Source organism: Haemaphysalis longicornis, unplaced genomic scaffold, assembly GCF_048455015.1.
Source record: "Haemaphysalis longicornis isolate Haplotype H1 unplaced genomic scaffold, Haemaphysalis longicornis Haplotype H1 scaffold_10, whole genome shotgun sequence".
NCBI lineage: Eukaryota > Metazoa > Arthropoda > Arachnida > Ixodida > Ixodidae > Haemaphysalis > Haemaphysalis longicornis.
Window position 1 is genome coordinate 34,184,409 of NW_027526204.1, and position 18,865 is coordinate 34,203,273.

At 44.0% G+C, this 18,865-nt stretch overlaps 1 protein-coding gene across 1 annotated transcript in view; it reads right to left on the reverse strand.

Annotated features, from left to right (window-relative positions):
- Positions 1–3,255, reverse strand: part of LOC144158368 (uncharacterized) — a 30,180-nt gene extending 26,925 nt beyond the window's left edge. The window contains exons 1-2 of the mRNA XM_077689217.1: positions 3,105–3,255; positions 1,511–1,557 (exon numbers count right to left, since the gene is read on the reverse strand). Of these exons, the coding sequence (XP_077545343.1) occupies positions 1,511–1,557; positions 3,105–3,162 (105 nt within the window). The 5' untranslated portion in view covers positions 3,163–3,255. The remainder of the gene's footprint in view (positions 1–1,510; positions 1,558–3,104) is intronic.
- Positions 3,256–18,865: the final 15,610 nt, after the last annotated feature.

The window sequence follows — 18,865 nt, forward strand, 5'->3', positions numbered from 1 at the left end:
AAGTGGAAACCTGAGAACTGAGGCCTGTACAGATGGCAAAACTTCCCACAAGCTGGCAGGAGCGACGCCGGCGTCGTACGTCCTTTGAGCTTATATCCCACAAAAGCAAATTACTGCGAAACTTCCGCCGAACGCGCGATGCACACGGCAGAACCAGCTTCATGTGATGTACGAGGCTTGCCCACCTACAAAGCAATTAAAATAGTAGTTAAAGGTCCTTCTGTGGATCGTCAGTAATATGAGAGAACCTTGTCCGTACGCCCACAAACGAAGACAAGAAGCTCGAACACATCATTGAACGCCCGCCGACACATGGACCAAAGGCTACGCCGAGCAACGCTGGTTATATGCATGACAGTTCTTGTCGGGTCACACGCTTTGTGATGTAAACCGCAGGGACGCCTAATTCGACCTCTCATCGGCAGTGTGGCGCGCGCCGGCGGACGTGCCGCCAGGCCAGTGTGCAAAGTATTCCTTTCAGCAGACCGGCGCTTCCGGGTGGACGGCCGGATCCGAAAACATGCAGAAACGCTAGAGATTGCGGATGGCCCTGAAAAAGTACAGAATATGCGCGCAACGTGACGTCTCCATGGCAACGTCACCTCCTACCATATCGAAGGATGCTATCATGAGCTTTCTCCGCTCTATTTTAGTTCTGAACTGTTATTGCTCGCTCTGCTACTGAACGAGGCAGATAGACGAGGATATGTTACCAACATGGCCCATACATTGCTCAAACAGTAAAAGCAATCATATATTTGCAGTCTACAGAACAACGCGCTTCTGTTGTCCCATACGTAGTTCGCATCGCCATCGTGTCAAAACCGGCTGTTATAGGTATGCATGATTCATTCCTGGGCTGTTTCTGCTGCGCCTTCAGTTTTGTTATCCTTTATCTCACTAGGGGAGAACTCCGCGCTCTCATTTCGTTTCGTGTACGCACGGGGAGTGTGGGAAAGTCTAACAGCTGTTGCTGTGAACTAGCGTTCCAATGCTGCTTCTTCGGTGACCCCTCGTGAAATACGGTTCAGACCACGCGAAACAGATGAGCCTGCAGTATGGGACATCTGTTTGTCGAAATTCACTCGCAGTTACCTTGGGAACACCTGTGGCCACAAGCTTCAGCTTGCCTCTTCTTTTGCGCTTTTGTAACAGCGGCTTTGATATTAAATGAACAGGTTGCTGCAACTGTGAGTGCTAGGAGTTAGGTTGAAAGATGTGCGGCGGAAAATGTGTCGGCTACCAGTGGACCTTCCTGATGCAAGCATTATTTGTACAAAAATGTCACAGTGGGAGAAAGTATCATAAACGCAAAAGGATCGAGAAGTGGACCAGTGGGTTAGCATTCGCAATATTGGAAGCGCGGAACTGTGACGGGACAGCGCTAGTGTCGTAGTCTTTTCTTTGTCCCGTCATGTTTTCGCTGATGCATGACTATAAAAGGAACTTCGTTCATACGAGCAAAATGCTTTGTAAGCGACAAAACGTTGCTTGAATATCAGCTACATACCGTCCCAAGCCCAGAAATTCCCGGCAGAGTTACGTTGATGCAGCCAGCTGAAAATAAAAGCAAGAAAAATGTCTAAACATGAGGTTTTTTCAGTTGGGAAACTACATACACTGCGATGTATAGGGTGAAACACTTTAAAATGGCACGTGACAGTTTTGTACCCTTCGCAAAATACAACAAAACGACTTCGTTTTCTTTTAATTTTAGAGGGTACTTTACCCTTTAAATTGCAAAACAATGTATTCTGAAGCATGTCACAATTTAAACGATACAATGCCGTGAGGCAGAACGAAACAGATTGCATCTAACGTCGCCTTTTTCAGAGAACCAGTACTTCTGATTCGCCGACGAGTGCTGCTTTGGTGAAGCAGGGTACGCAGGGTAAACTCACTCCACATCTTGACATTCACCTAATCAAAGTATAAAAGTTGACGCCTTTTGAAGGAGGCTATCATCATCATGAAAAAAATAATAATTGTTTACTGTACTTTGAAACACTGGGAGAAGCAAACAGGGCGTTTTGCCGGCAACCATACGATAATTTTTAAGGCAACTCAGCGAGGGAACACTAGTCATTGTCCCGCAACCTGGTAGCAGCGTTTAGCCACGTTTATTTACCGGCGAAGTTCTGTAACCACGGAACACTTTTCCTTAGTTTCCCTAGAGGGGAAAGTTCGCAATCACTTCTCCTGTGCCATCTCAGTGCTACGTTCACCTGATTTCAGTTTCGAATGCTATATTTTATGTTCTCGATTGATACCCGACAATGTAAACTTTTTTTGTTGAAACACCCTTCTCTAGACTCATAAACTCACAAAGCACGCTTCATGTCATTCATAGCTATTAGTTTTATAATGACAAGTCTATTTATTGTGGCTAAGGTCGACGAATCCCGCACCTCCACACGTATATTAGGCAAGTATATAGCGACATTTACATAGTCCTAGCTTGACTTATCAACCCTTTCACAAATACAACAGCGAAGACGAAACCCAGCTTTATTTTTACGTTAGAATAATGTATACGTTCACTCAAGTAAAGCAAAAAAGCCGTTTTTTTTGCACCTCGATAGCAAATATTTCGTTATTTTGGGTGGTTACTACCGAGTCTGGTCAGATATTATGAAATATTCTTTGACGAAAACACTACTTGCATCTGTAGGGCTGCGTTAAGTTATGCGAAAGGGCTTATTATTGCAAAAGAAACCAAGAGCGATGTCCTGATATCCAACCACCCATGGTTTCCGAATTGGTTACCTTGCGCGTACACTGCACTTTGTCCTTAAAAAGTTAAAAAAATGTCTGTCTCCCACCATCAGCAATACGAATGCATCTGCTGAATGAGCGTGGAAATATCTGCAGAGTCCCGCCGCCATCTTTAATTTTTACGTTACAAGTTGTGTCGATTTAGTAATTGTAGGGTTTAACGCGCCGACGCAACGCAGGCGATGAGGCGCGCCAAGTGTTCTCATCTCTAAGAGCAATGAAGCATTAACGGGAGAAATTTTCAAACCCCCTTGGCGGACTCTAGTATTAAATCAAACATCACTCGACATCGGCTGAGAAACATTAGTAGAATTGAGAATGCTCCTTACTGGTTGCCGCAAAGGCAGTGTGCGTGGTGAGGGCCAACATAAGCATGATTGGTGCCATGGTTCAAGATGTTCCTGCTGGCTTGAAGACACTGCTGGTACTGGAAGCCTCCACGGGTGATCCATCCCACTAACCGGTAACGTTTTATACAGCCCGCGAACCGGATTTTGGACGCACGGGGATAGCGAAAATAAAATACACAAATTCCCAATTTGCACACTACTTTTGTCGCTCTTGTCGAAAATATTTTCAAGCAGATGCGGAACCCGGATACGCGCGGCAGAGACGAGGTAGCAGCCCCCTGCCGCCACCCGCCGAACCCGTGGGGCACGTGGGGGCCTCGCGCGGGAATGGTTGGGCTAATTCGTTTAAAAAAAACAGCAGCTCCGGGTGGATATGCAACTACGACATACCGCTAAATGTAGCATGTACTTAGCGGTGCCTATTCAAAACCGGACGCGCTCAATGCCAGAAGCAGTGTTTGTGGAACGTTCCTGAGGAAATGTCGTTGTCGGGTAAAAACATATAATTCACCATGCGCGCCGACACGAATATTCTTTGGTAATATTAGAACGCGAAGTCACAGTGGCACAAGATCCGGTTGGGTGATCAGCGCGTCCCCGCGCTCATGTGAAGAGGAGAGTGCGCCTAGTTTAGCAGCCGACAGAAGCGAGCGCACTCAGTCGCGCCAACCAGCCCTTGTTATTGTCAGCAAAACACAGCTGTACGGTGCGCTGCTTCCGGAACGACAGGTTTCCTGCCCCGTGGGTAATTGCGGCCTGAAATTATTCCTGCAAGCTTTTGCGCCGCGGATCATTAGTTTCTGTTACCCCTTCACTTGAAAATTACTGCGGCCTATCGCCATTTTATTACCCATCGTTGCCTCACGTTCAAGTGTCCACTTACTTTGCAATTAATAAATATACGTTTTCATCTGTCGTAGCTCCACTTTCGTTTGAGAAATTACACTAGGAGTTTGTTCGCTGTTCCTTTTTTTAGTGTATGATGCTCACTTATATCATTTAATAGGGACTTCGTCATTGCAAATTATTGAGTGCGACAGTAACAAGGGTGACGTCAGTGCGCTTTTGTAGCGGGGTATTTAAACGAAGTGTAGCAAGGCGTGAAGGGGAACCAGTTCCTGGATATTTTGAGCAAAGTCGGTAATAGACTGAATCATCTTTGCTTCAAAAGAAAATAACGGTCAATCATTCAAAAATAGTAAGTTGCACTAGCACAGCACGAATACCAACGGTAAAATAATGCACCGGTCTCCACCAATCATGTTGCCAGGAGGGCAAGACACCTCTCTATTACAATCCTGCTAAGATGGTGTTCATAACGGGCTGAAGTGTTACCGGCGCCACGCGAAACCCGAACGCTTTAACTTTGAATTTGAATGGGCCATCCTGCGTAATGAGCTTCATGAACCATGAAGTTCAGTTCATGAAGTCCACGACCATGAACTTCAATTTGCCAGCACCCACTCTTTATACCGATTGGCGAGAAACAACGAGAATGACGAAGTCTATTGAAGGTTTCAGTGGGGACACATTAAAAAAAAGACGCGGAAGGAAGCGTTTCTTTAAACCTAAACAGTAAAGTTGTGCTTACGCGTCTACGCGTATTACCCAGGTTAAATATTCACTTATTCACTAGGCAAAGATTACCCTGCAGTGCTATCGGGCACGAATGCGCTGGGGCCACAAGGGAAAAAATTTACGCAAAATGCTAACAACTTAGTAGGATCGTGATGGCGAAAGCCTAGAAGAAAGTTCCATTGTCCTGCTCTTCAACTTGTGGTAGAACGTAGCGGCAGCGCCCGTCACTAAAGCACGTCCCGTACCCAGCCCCATCGGACAGCATTTCCCGAAGGTCGTTCCGTTTGCTCGCCGTCGCTAGGAACCTCCTGCTCGTCTCCTTCGGTACCTACGAATTTTGAGACGGCTCGAACTACAAGGGCGGCAGTAGCCTACCCTCCTCCGGCGTTTGTTTCCCATTCCTGGCGCGCCCTCCGTCACCCTTTTTCAAAGCTCTCCACCAATTCTTGCTCCAGCCTTGCTGTTTTTCTTTCCCGGCGTCCCCTTGATCCGAAGCAAGTGCTCCTACATTTCGTGCCTCAGGATGGTGTGCGTATGGCACGCACATACAACTGCATACGTGCATTTCTTACCGACCGTATTGCCACCCTTGGTGACGGACAGCTCTATTCTGACATGTTTCACACACGTTTCAAAGGAACACTGCAGGGCTCAGTTATCTCACCCTTCCTTTTAGATATCGCTCTCCTCAAGCCCCCACATCTGCTTCAATCCATCTTTGGTCTCCGCCATGCCCCATACGCTGTCGGTTTAACTCTTTGGACTATCATCGTATATCCTGGCACGCCGCAAGATACCCTTAAACAAGCCATCGACACCTACCTCGCGTATCTACGATCTGGAGGTGTCAGTACGCACCCGTGGGCGACCTCCCGTTACCGCACCGGACACTGCACCAACAACCGATACTCCATCCACTCCTAACGTGCACACACTTCGTATTCTGCGAGTCTAATTCCACGAAGATGGCTGTAGCACTGCCCCCCTTCCCCAGCTACAAGCCACGGTCACTAAACTCATCCATCTCACCCAATGCGTCAAAAACCAACGCCAAAGACACAAAGATGGTGACACGACACGACTAATTCAAGCCCTTTGATCCCTCGCATCCAATATTTGACCCTATACCCAAACCACATCGCATATTTGACCCCATACCCTGAAACCCAAACAAAGTAAGAAACTCGACATACTAATTCGAAAAGTTTACAAAATGGGACTTGGCCTCCCCGTTCATATCTCCACTTCTCGTTTCCTTCAACCCAGACACGTGACCCATTCGGAGAATTGGAAGCTCAACGCAACAACCAACTGACAGACAACTCCTTACCACCGCCGGCCACCACGTCTTCCAGACCCTCGGTTACCTGACCCACGGGCTTCACCGCCCATCAACGCAATCCACCTTTATTGTGGTTTTACATTACTGAATCCAAACATCCAAACACTGTTCAACCACAATTCAACAAAGGCAGAGAACTATCCTAGGTTAAACACCTTAAATGCAAATTTCACGTTCAACCCAAAATTGACCCACTATATCGACGCCACCCCCTGTCCCTCACGCCAAGCTCATGAAGCGGAGGTTGTCAACTTTGAAGGCACACATCTCACCTTCCTCACGACTCTCTCTACGTAAACCACCACTGCTGAAGAAATTGCCATAGCCCTCGCCACTACCACTGGCGCCGAATACATCACAATCTACGAAATCCCTGCAAGTCAGCCGTAACATTCTACGTGGACGCATATAACTTCCAGTCATACAGATATTCACGTCAATCAATGTCTTCTCCGACCTCTACATCCCCTGTACCCTTTCCCACGCGTTCGTCGAAAGAAATGAGGAACGAGTTTTTTGAGGAACGAGTTTTTTGTTTTTGATTTTGTTTGCTTTTTACTTGGTTGTTCACTTTTCTGGTTGGGTGCCATTGTCATATTTTGAAATTGTTCAAATCTTTGTTTTCTTTCTGTGCGTATTACCGAGTGTTTGTAAGATTGCATCACCTGTATTAATGCACATAGCGATTTATGTACTATGTTACTTTAATGCTCTTGCACACAGTTTTGTATTTACCCCCCCTTACTCAATGCTCCTAGGAGCCTGTAAGGAATTGTGAATAAATAAATAAAGAGGGCTCACGCCGCCGCCTGCGCCCTTCCACACCGGGCATTTGCCTCAGGGTCAGAACGAATGAACGAATGGCCCAGTTTCCTCCACCTCCTGCGTGTCCCATCATGCTACCCCTGCATCCTTTATCATTATCGCAACTCTCACCTTAGCCTGCCCCAAACCCAGCCTCAGCTAACCCAGTTGGCAGCAATCATGTGGCGGCGTTCACATACACCTATTACAACTCATCCACCCTTACCTCTCCTTCCCAATATCCCCACCTGCAATTCTGCACTCTCTTGATTCTGCACTACAGGGTCTTGGCTTGTCAAAACACCCTATCGCTCAACCCCCAATCCCAACCCTTACTCCGTGGAGTGGGAGGGCCTTGCTGACCCGTGCCAGCACTGCAGCCAAGGCCCAAGGCTACCAGGACTGAAGCGAACCGACTCCACCGACTGACGGCTCAATGACCATCATCATCAAAACTTTATTTATCACGCTCTCTCCGATGATTTTTGTATTTCACAACGTGCCCGCTCGAGATGTATTTCGCCCTAAACATTTTTCTTATTTGGTCTTCAGTCACCCGACTCTGTTATTTGGGGATCTCAGAAAAATTCATGCACCCCTCTGTCTAACGACGACGGTGGTTGAACGCGAAGCTCTCTCGTGATGGCTCATTCCCACACCATGAGTATGGGCTACTCTGGAGGTGCGCTCCACTTCTTCAGAATACCGACAGAAGCTCTCGGGTGTGCATTCCGTAGGCCTTACATTTCGGTTTGCGGTGTACGGTGCGAATCGGTACTTTCTATTTGGCGTTCGCTTCGACCGTGTCGGAATGAAGCAATCAGATTGACGCCGGCTTCATAACGCGAGGGACCCCGGTTCGATTTCGGCCACGGAAAGCGCTTTTCGGGACGAAGCACCTTAGGGGCTGTCGGCGTCTCATGACATCGTCGTCGTTCGTTGTCGTATTCTGATTTCACCACGGTGCTAAAACAACAGGACGCTAGTTTTCCAATGCCTCGCACGAGAACGTTCCATCTCCACGGGAGAAAACGCGTACTAGAAGAACAATACACTGGGACACCCGTTTTTCGTTCGTGCTTTGCTTGCTTCTACTTCGCTCCATACTCGCTTTAACTTAAAAAATTTTCCGTTCTCCATTTCAAAATCCACTTCTCGCTTCTCCTCCGTCTTCGTTATTGGGATGTCGCTAATGCCGCGTGGCAAGAGAGAGACTTGCAATCTTTGAATACACTCATACACTGCATGCTTCTCCTCTCCCCAGGTTTCACGTTAGTGGAGATGGCATGGGTATTCCTTTCCATTCACCGGAGTTCACTTATCATCGTCGTGAGAGACAGCTGGCTTTTCTGTAGGGCGTATTGGCGTGCAACTGCTTCGTGAGGACACCAAAGCTTCGGATTAAAATGCACACGATGTTCTCCAAAGTTGATACAAGTTAAAGATAGAACTAGTGACGCACGACTTTGGGATTAGGACGATTCTTGAACGGTTCATATTTCTTGTTGCACGTCGCAGATTAGTTTACTTAAACAAGAAAACGAATTCAGATAATGAGCATGTGGCCTCTGTGCGCATGTGCGTATTGGAACTCAACAGGCGACCCCTTCCGCATAATATTAAGGAATAGGTCATGCATTTTCGCTCAAAGGATAGGTCATAGGTCACATGTGAGTGGGATTGCGGAGGAGCAAGAACGCCATGTATTCGCTGTTGTTTCTTCCGCCTCCTAGACATCATTTCTAGTCACGAAACTTCGGTACTCATTATTAATAATGCTTCTTATCAATTTTTGAGAAATCGCTGTCAGCGAAGACTCGCGACGGAGTGGTTATGATTTTTCACCAGCTGCAGAATGCGTTGACGGACCAAATTGCGCACCGACCAACGAATCAGCTAAGTGATCATCCCCGACGAAGCCGCTGATGTGAAAAAAACGTCTTGGGATCTCTCGGTGCTTACGGACTCGGCTTATTGCATCTCAATGGATATGCTTCGTATGGTCGCGCATTTGCCTTATGTCGTCAACCGAAAAATTACTTTATTGGCTCATAAATGCTTTGTCTAATATTGTGTCCTGAATATCCTTGCCGTGACCATGACGGAAGAATTGTGTCTGTAAAGTGTGTGTACATCTCAATATGCCTTTTCATTGAGTTTCTTTCCTGATTATAGCGACGGTACCATGGGGCGTAGCCTCGACTCCTTGAACATACCGGAAATTGGCCGCGCTGCCTTACGGAAACGATTCGTGACGAGTGCACGCGAAGGTGTGGAGTAACAACCTGTTATCTTATGTTTCGCCGAGGAAAATAACCAAGACGCTATGCTACATTGCGCACAAAACAGGTAAAGGCGCTTCACGTGTGTTCTAGACAAAACTACGAAAATTAGAGCTAACGAAAGTAGCACAGTTTTTCCTTAAAAGCACCGTCAATGCCATGGACAATCAAGTCACGTTATAAAAAGTGCACGCGAGAGGCGCGCGTTAAAGTGAAGAACGTGACAAAATTTCGTAGTTCTTCATTATTGCGTAGGATTCCTTGCCGAGTGCCCCCCCCCCCGTCTCCCAGCTAGGACCAAGTGACATCCTCTACTTCCATAAAAAAATGTGGATTTGGCGGGAGTAAGAGCGTAAACCGAGGTAATTGGTCGAAGTGAATAAAAACGCAAATAAAAATAGAACAAATAAAATTCAAGGACTTGTGGACCAAGAAGACCCCGAATTGCAATAACTCAAGAACTAATACAAAAAATCAACTTTATTCTCCCTCCTTGATCTGACAAAATCAAAATATTGCATCTTATTCTACGCGACACGAAACTGCAGAATGAATAAAAAAAGTCTGCAAATGGACGTTAAAAGTACGACAGAAAAAACAGCGAAAAAGAGCGAACCGTGTAACGCCCTGATTTGCAATAAAAAAGCACATTTGACGGAAGTAACACTTCGATCGTTTTAATAGCGTAAATGGATGTAAATTCGAGAACAGATTTTTGAAAAAACCCTAAAATAAAAATAAAAACAAAATTATACAAAATGATCTTACAAAATCGAAATTATGTGGTTATACATCCCCCCAAAACCGTACCCTAAACAAAAACATATGTGAAACAATGTTCCAATTATGCATAAAAACAGCTGAAATGAGCGAATCGTGTAATGACCTGCATTCCCGCAAACAATTCAGATTTGTCGGAAGTAACACCTTTATTCGTTGCAATAGCGTCAGTGGAGGCAAGTGGTGAAACGGAAACTCGAAAAGAAAAATTACGAAACGTGGGAAGTTAATTTTTTAGCAAGATGATCTGAAAAAAATGCAACTTTTACATTTTTCCTAAAACCGAGGACTAAACAAAAAAATCCGCAAAGGAGCTCTGGAAATACAAATACAAATAGCGAAAAAGAAACAGATCTTGCAGTTCACCTAGTAGGAATTTCTTTTCGCATATATATGTATATATATATATATATATATATATATATATATATATATATATATATATATATATATATATATATATATATATATATCTATATATATATATATATATTATATATATATATATATATATATATATATATATATATATATATATATATATATATATATATATACATCTCAATATATTCGGCCGAGGGACCGGCCTTCTGACGAAGGCCGGTCCCTCGGCCGAAACGTTAAACCTTTTCTTTTTTCGACGTGTGTCTTTCTTTTTTTGCTACGACTTGCCGGTGTCCAAGAAATATTTTCCTGTGCAATATATATATATATATATATATATATATATATATATATATATATATATATATATATATATATATATATACAGTAATTACCCGATTCTAACGCGCACCCGATTTTCCCGGAAAAAACTGAACAAACTTGCATTTGCCATTGTAACGCGCAAGGAACTTTGTGAGCAAGAAAAACGAATGCGAGAGAAACGGGCGATTTATTTACCGAAGTAATCTCACTCATCTCACACCTCGTCGCTCTCCGAGAGCTCCTTGTCGTCTTCTGCTGTCCGCAACATCTTGTCATCGGTCTCATAAAGCCCGTTCACGATGCCACACTTCTGAGCGAACGTTCAAACATGTTCGATGGGATCGTGGCCCACGCCTCGCACGCCCATCCAACGAGCTTCTCCAGAGGCGTACGCTTCAGCCAACCGCTCGTTGTGAACACGTGGGAGCCGCTCGGAAGCCGTGGAAGCGGCGCACCTTCGTTGCCGCTGCTGCCATTGCTGTTATCAAGCGCGCAAGTGGAATAATTAGACGATTTGTGTGAACGCCGATATAAAAGCCTAGGCGCCTAGATCCCAAAAATTGTTGCTAAAAGCTTTGGCGCCATCTTGAGATGGCGATGGGTGGAACAAAATTTCTGCTGTTTCGCCAGTTTCTGTTTCGTATCCGATTCTAACGCGCATGCGATTTTTCGGCCTATTTCTCCCGAAAAAAGGTGCGCGTTAGAATCGGGTAATTACGGTATATATATATCGTGCGTGGGTTCGGATCCCACCTGGCGGGCATTTTTTTTCCACTTTCTTATTTTCCAAATGCTTTATCCTGAGCCACTACATCCTCCCCTTTGCTTTCCGAGGTCTTCTTGACTGCCAATTTTTATTTCTGTCTTATATATATATATATATATATATATATATATATATATATATATATATATATATATATATATATATATATATATATATACAGCCATATATATATATATATATATATATATATATATATACAGCCATATAGGCGGCATATCAAAAGGCTCTTTTCGTCGCTAGATAAAGACGACCAGACGACCACGAAAGGGAAATAGGTCGTACTAATAACAACAAAATATTCTCCCGGCGCATTGTTACATAACATTTTTTCCATTAAATCAAATCAGTTAGCCAGTCGGTCAGATTTTTAAATAATCCTCAAATCAATCGCATTATCCCACCTAGTACTATATGTAAGGGTCTTTCAGTTACCTTCAGCCGGAGTTTCAAAAATATGCTGCTGCACTCTAAGCGCTCATTCCCACAGCAATTTTTTACCCCGTCACGTCACCGTTCCGTCACCGTCTTCCGTCTTGGGCGCCGTTTTTCGACCGATCTCTCGCCGAAAACGGTGCGATGGTGGCGGGAGGCCGAGCTCTACGTTTCCGTCACGTCAACGTGACGAAACCATGCCCCGCGCTAAACCAGTTATCAGAAAACAAATTTTTACGACTAAATTTCGCGAAAAGTGAGCACCAACCACTTCCTTCACTTTTCAAATTAAAAACGCTCAATTCTAGGCTAAACTGATCACTAGGCAGACGACCCTGTAATCTGGCAGAAAGCTCTCGTGTAGATCCAGTCTGAACACTTCTCCGTTCCGTCAACATCGCTATTTTGTTGACGTGACGGTGCCGTGACGGAGAAGGTGACGGCTGTGTGATTGAGGGCTAAGACGACTCGCCCAAATGCATATTACTCTATTTTATATGTAGTGTGCCACACAATTATCGGCATCTTGCGCAATCAAATAACCAGTCAAGATAATTGGCCAACTTCTAAAGCAACGGAGCAAGGCAAAAAATTTCAACTTGAAATTTTGCACAGCGGTTTGCAGAATGCCCCAAAACAACAGTTTCCGTCTCTCGATCTGTTCAGTATTACTGTTTTTTATGCTAGTGAAAAAATACAAATAACACCACAATGACATGCCCGCTTGTGCGTTCTGATTGAAGTGCTCCTAAATGTTTCGCCACAAACAGCCATCGGCTTGCTGCCGCTTGAAAGGCGACAGTCCAGCGATGTAGCCGTTGGCTATGCCATTTACGCCATTGATGCACTCCCTCGCGACAGTTCGTCATAGCGATAATAAGAGGCAACGATTATCGTTTACGTTGCTGACCTGTCGCTTTTCAATCGGCAGCACGGCTGTGGTTGTTTCTGCACCGAACGTTTTGGAATATTGCAATCACGACTCGCAAGTGGGCACGTCACGCAGTGGTTTTGTATATCATGCATAAGTAAACTGAAAAATCGCACAGAAACTATTTTTCATAAGTCTTGCAAAAAACTATGCAACATTCTAATTGAAAATTTTTACCTAGCTTTGCTGCTTTTGGAAGTCGGCTAAATAATCTTCACCAATTACGTTATTAGGCAAAATACAAAAAAATGTTGCTCCAATTCACGCTGTGAATGTGGTTGAACTGCGAAGCTGTAAATGACACCCACAAAAATTTCCAATGTGACGTCACTTGAATTCTTAAACGGGGCTGTACAAAGGGAAACCAGAGACAAGTGAAATGTACTTAACCAAACTTTCTATTAGTGCACAACGACATTCACGACTGGTTTATGCTCACACGCGGTCACACACGCGCACGCGCACGCACACACACACACACACACATATACACACACACACGAACACGTGCACACACGCACACGCATGCGCGCGCGCACACACGCACCCGTACACACGCACACACTCACACACATAAACACACACGCGAAAACGCGCATAAGTGCACACCCACACGCGTGCACACACGCACGCGCACACTCGTGCACACACACAAACCCGCGCGCGCACGCAAGCACACGCGCATGGGCATGCACGAACGCATACGCACACGCAGTCACGCAAACGCGCGCGCGCACACACACACCCACACAGCCACACCCACCCACACACGCACACACACACACATACAAACACACAAATACACACGCACACAAACGAACACACGCAAACGCACTCGCACGCACACGCACACACGCGCACTCACACGCACACGTACACAGGCGCGCACACACGCACGCGCGCACGGGTATGCACGAACGCACGCACGCACGCAGGCATACGCGCACACACACCCGCACACAGTCTCACTCGCCCACACGCGCACACACGCACACACATGCGCGCACACACACACGCGCACACAAGTGCGTGCGCTCTCACACACCGACGTTTCCTAATAGCACGCAGACCTCGCACCACCGCTTCGCTTTAGCCCCACATTATCTGCTTCTTATCCAACGCGCCAGTAATGCGCGTAGGAAGAAAAAACTTGTGTCTATTTTGCAACCTTGACGGATACGACCAGACAAAGCACCCGCGAGTCACCAGCGCTTGGTCTGCTCCGGGGGCGACAGGAGCTTTTCCCGCAATGCTTGAAGCTTCTCCTCAATACTCACACTTTAAACCCTTCAGGAACCTTGTGGAACCAATATACTGAAGCCATGTTTTATATACTGCTTGCTTTCACTCCCAAGTTAACATGATAAGAAAAAGATCGCAGAACATTTCAAAATTTATTAGTAATCGGGCTGAAAAGATCGCCGCCCTCAGAGTTATGCTCATTCCTGATCGCCCGGTAGCCGATGGCGGAACTAGGCAACAGCCATAAAGCTGGGGTTGGTTAAAAAAAATTACGTCTCATGAAGCCAAACGGCCAACAAATTACTTCCCCATGATGCATTTCTGTACGTCATCTGACGCACTGAAATTGGTTACAGCTTTATACCTGCTAATACTTTCATCCTACCTTTCCAGGACCTTAAATTTTAAACGCACACTTGCTGCTCCAGCCCGTTCTCAATATAGCATTGAAATTATATTTGGCAGGGACAGAATAAATAATAAGGAGCATTCCAGCACAGCAAAGTTTTGTGCGAAACGCGTATCATTCAGGATATTACGACAGGACCAATATCACACATCCTAAAGTCATTTACCTTCCTCACGCGCACTAATCAAACTTCAAGTTGAGTTGTAGTCCAGATGTAGGATGGCAAAGAGAAATTGGCACGCAAGGTGGCAGGGTTTTTGCAGTTATTTTCACTTCCAGCCACTCTGGGTACCCTTACTTTTTATAAATCAGAGATAGTGGTATTCAAACGCCGAAATTGCGTTTTTCGGTTCTTGTGGCTTTTAGCCACTTGCAACACAGAGTCTAGCGCCTAGGCCCAAGCATGTATAGCCTCCGCAGCAGAGTGTTCCGAAAGTTGTGCACTGAAAGAAAGGAAGTTATAGACTAAGACACCAATATTTATTGAAAACCTGTAACAAACACAAACACCAGAACAACTGAGATAAAACAAGAGAAACAACTCTGCTTGAAGATGAGTCTGCCCATGAGTCGTATAAAAAGAAAACTTTCTATGTGCATTTCCAAATAAAATACGTGTTTTGTAACCCAACCGAATATATTTCTAAATAAGCTACTCAAGCCTGGCGTTCTTGGACCGAAATGCCATGAGCAATGTATGTCTGACGCGTGGCCACGTTTTTATAGCGGTTTCATTTGTACCTACACTGAAAGCGTATAAAATGAAAATTTTTAGGGGCTGCTTTTGGAAACTGCTAATAGATACTGTACGCAATAAAAACGTTTTCACAGTGATTGTGCTACGTCATCAATTTTCTACCTACGTGTGTGTACCACGTCGTGCCAAGAGTCATTTATATCGTCAGCACTAGTGTCAACCATTCGGGTCTGGCCTTGTATGTTCATTGCCATATGTTCGAAAACCTGTGAAGGAAGAGCACTTATTCATCGCTTATATGCTAAACAGGCTGATGATTTCTGAAGCCCATGCAGTGCCACTAAGTTATAACCGGGAGAAAAATAAAACAAAAGACATGAAATTTTAAATTTCTTAATCAAATCCAAAGGCTACGTGAAACAGTTAAACATAATAAGAAAATACAATTACTCTAGATAAACACACAAAATGGTTGCACAAGTCGTTATGAATTCAGTATTCTTAAGTTACTTTCGGCTTGTTCACTTTCGCTGAGAAATTCCTGTGTGTTTGTGTGTGTGGGGGGGGGGGGGGGAAGTTCAACTTCGCATAAAGTAGTGGAGGACTTGTAATTGTTAAGTGCTGCCGATAATACAGGTTGTGAGCGCCACACTATTTGGTGTACCTATTTTGTGTTCTTTTTGGCGTTTTTGTATGGAAGATGAAAACTTTCATTACTTCTATATTATGAGAGAAATCTTCTTACGGGCCCAGGACGTCTGCTTCCACGTACAATTTCCGCTTTTGTTGTGTGTAATGCCTAAAATATAAAAATATCATACAACTGTTCCCTAGTCTGCAATAACATGTGAGGTTTAGTGGATTGTGGGAAACTAGGTAGAAATTTTACGATCTTTCTGATCCCTTGAAACATGTAACTAAGTGCTCAGTTGGTAAATAGTCGCGCTGCTAACCCGAATGGCATGGGTTCGATTGCAGCTACGGTAGCTGCTTTTCAAGTGGAAGGAAACCGCAAATACCCTCTTGTGTCGGGAAGTTAGTGCAGGGTAAAGATCCCCACTTGGTAATACTTATCTGGAGCCCTCCCCTACGCGTGGTCTTACATGCGCCGCCAGACTTGGGAATATTTCGCTCTTGTTCCTATTAAACATTCGTATATTTTTAGTACCCTAATATTGAACTGTCTTCAACAAAATTTGTTGGGATAGGTGGGTCTATTTTTCTTCAATATTTTGCTGCTTTCGTATCTACATCATTTTTCCGTATTGGCCAATGTTACTCATTTTCACTTTTCCGTGAGTGAACATAATTTTGACCTCGTTTCGTAATTTACCCAGTGTTTCCATAATTCGAGTAATGACAGAGTTTCGAATATTTGTATTGCTAATTGTTTTTGGGTTAATGGTCTATTGTTGAGCTGTTGTAGATTTACTTTTTTGTGGCTGTTCTGGCGATATGCATTCACTTTTCAAATAGTGCTTACTTCGGCCTAAATTTATTGCCTTAATGATGAATGTTTTAATGTTTGGTTTCTACAATTTTGCATCTTTATGTTGTAAATTGTGGCATCTCGGATGCTTACCTTACAAGCAATGTGTACTGACTCCGAAGTTTGCCTCCGAATTGAGTTTAGTGATCTATGTGAACGCGTTCCAGCTGATGCTGTTGTCAAATTGCTTATTTAGATGCAGTGATTCGGATGAAGAAATTAAATGCTGTAGTAAGGGCGCTGTTCTTACATTGTTGTTGACTTATTGCTTATTCCGGCACCTGTGAAACCGCGCTTTTTCTTGGGGGATTTTTTTTCGTGTAAAATCAACCGTTAAATCATTTAGTTGATTTTTCAATCGTTAAGTATATTTGCAGGAAATTTATTCTGATGTTTAGGGCATAGGTGGGTACTGTTTTAAACGCTTTAGAAATTTTTATACAATTGTTTTTTGAAAATGTTTGCGTTTTATTTTCTAGACGACCCATCTGTTATACCAGATGGGAGCTGGAAGTTCTGAAGCATGTTCTATAGGTCTTGCATAGAGTTCCTTCAAGAGGTCTATAGGTAACTCCAAGCGGAAGGATGTACTTCTTCCAAGCCTGTATATTGTAAATTACTTTTCCTTTTTTGTTATTTCAGAAGTAACACTGCGCTTGTTGTCTAAAAGACGCTCAAAAAAGTAAATATTTTAAAGGAGTTTTAAAGATTAAAAATTTTGAAAGATTAAAATATTTTAAAGATTGTTTGGTCGAGCCTGGTACGGACAGGTGTGTTGCTGAACTTGGCAGAAAAATATTTATTTTTTATGTGTATTCTTAAACGTCAGGTTTCTGTATTCTGCTTATTTACTATTTTCTTTTTCATATATATATATATATATATATATATATGTATAGATAGAGAGAGAGAGAGAGAGAAAAAACGAAAAGAGTAAATATTTAAGCATCTATATAACATGTATAAATAAAATATGTTAATAAATAGACTATATAGATATAAATAAATATATATATAAATATATATATATATATATATATATAAATATATATATATATATATATATATATATATATATATATATATATATTTATCTATATATATATATATATATATATATATATATATATATATATATATATGCGTGCGGTTGTTTGTGTGCATTCTGGACGTGCTTGTAGTATATCAGAGAAGTAATACAGCACTGGACCGCTCAGTGATTTTTGGCTCAGTATTGACCATTTTTGAAATGCAGAGGAGAAATTACGACGCTTCAATTCCGACTTTGACGAAATCTCTTGACTTAGGGATAGAACGATAACCTTCGAATTACGTCTTCGATTTCTTACAAGTTCTAATAACTTTCAGAGGTTTTTGTCGTATGTTCTGTATGCTTGGATTTGGAAACTTCCTCTGCTGCGCAACTCGTCACTAAGGAAAATATTTTCAGCCTAATTCCTGCGGAGTTGTTTTGCGGAGGCATGTTATTGTCTTCATACCCTGAATAGCGCCGACAAGTGCCTAATACAAAGAATGTGCATCTTTCAATACAAGAGAAAGGCTCCTTGATTGAATACAAAAGAAAGCTATGGCTCCTAACAAGAAATCACTCATATAGATGCGATAATATTGCCTGCAGTTCCTGGTGGACGATTAGTTTTAATGTAGAGCTCACTAAGCTAGTCGTGGTGAGTTTTGCCGTCGCCATCAATTTGACCTTCATTCGACCCCAGCTGTGCCGTCGCTCCAGCAATACATCACGCGACTCACGGCGCCGAGCCCCCCCACCATAGCAAGCGCTAGCTGCTACCGGCTCCACCTCTGGCTTGGCGCATGCCCTCTCCGCAGCTGGGTCTACGCCTGACTACGTGACTCGCCGCGCCCCAGGCTGAGAAGAGTGCCTTGCCCCCTTATCAGCGTGAGCGTAACTATGGGTCAGATCTAGAACGGGCTTTCGTATGCGCAGTGCTGGGCAGGAGCAGGAGGCGTCGAGCTGTGGTAGGTAAGCGGCATCTGACCATACCGTGGATTACGCCTGGCCAACTGCTAACAAGGGATGGCCTGGAATGCGGACCACGTGAAGCAAGTGTCAGAGACTGAAGAAGATCGAGCCGTTCACCCCGCAGAACGCTGGAATCGTTCTTAGCTACGGCAAACCAAGCTTTCGCCTTTCATACCCACAGTCTTCTGAGCTAAGCTCAAGCCATTTTTTGAAAAGAACTGGGGAAAAACAAGCACTGCAGTTGCTGGAAAACCTAC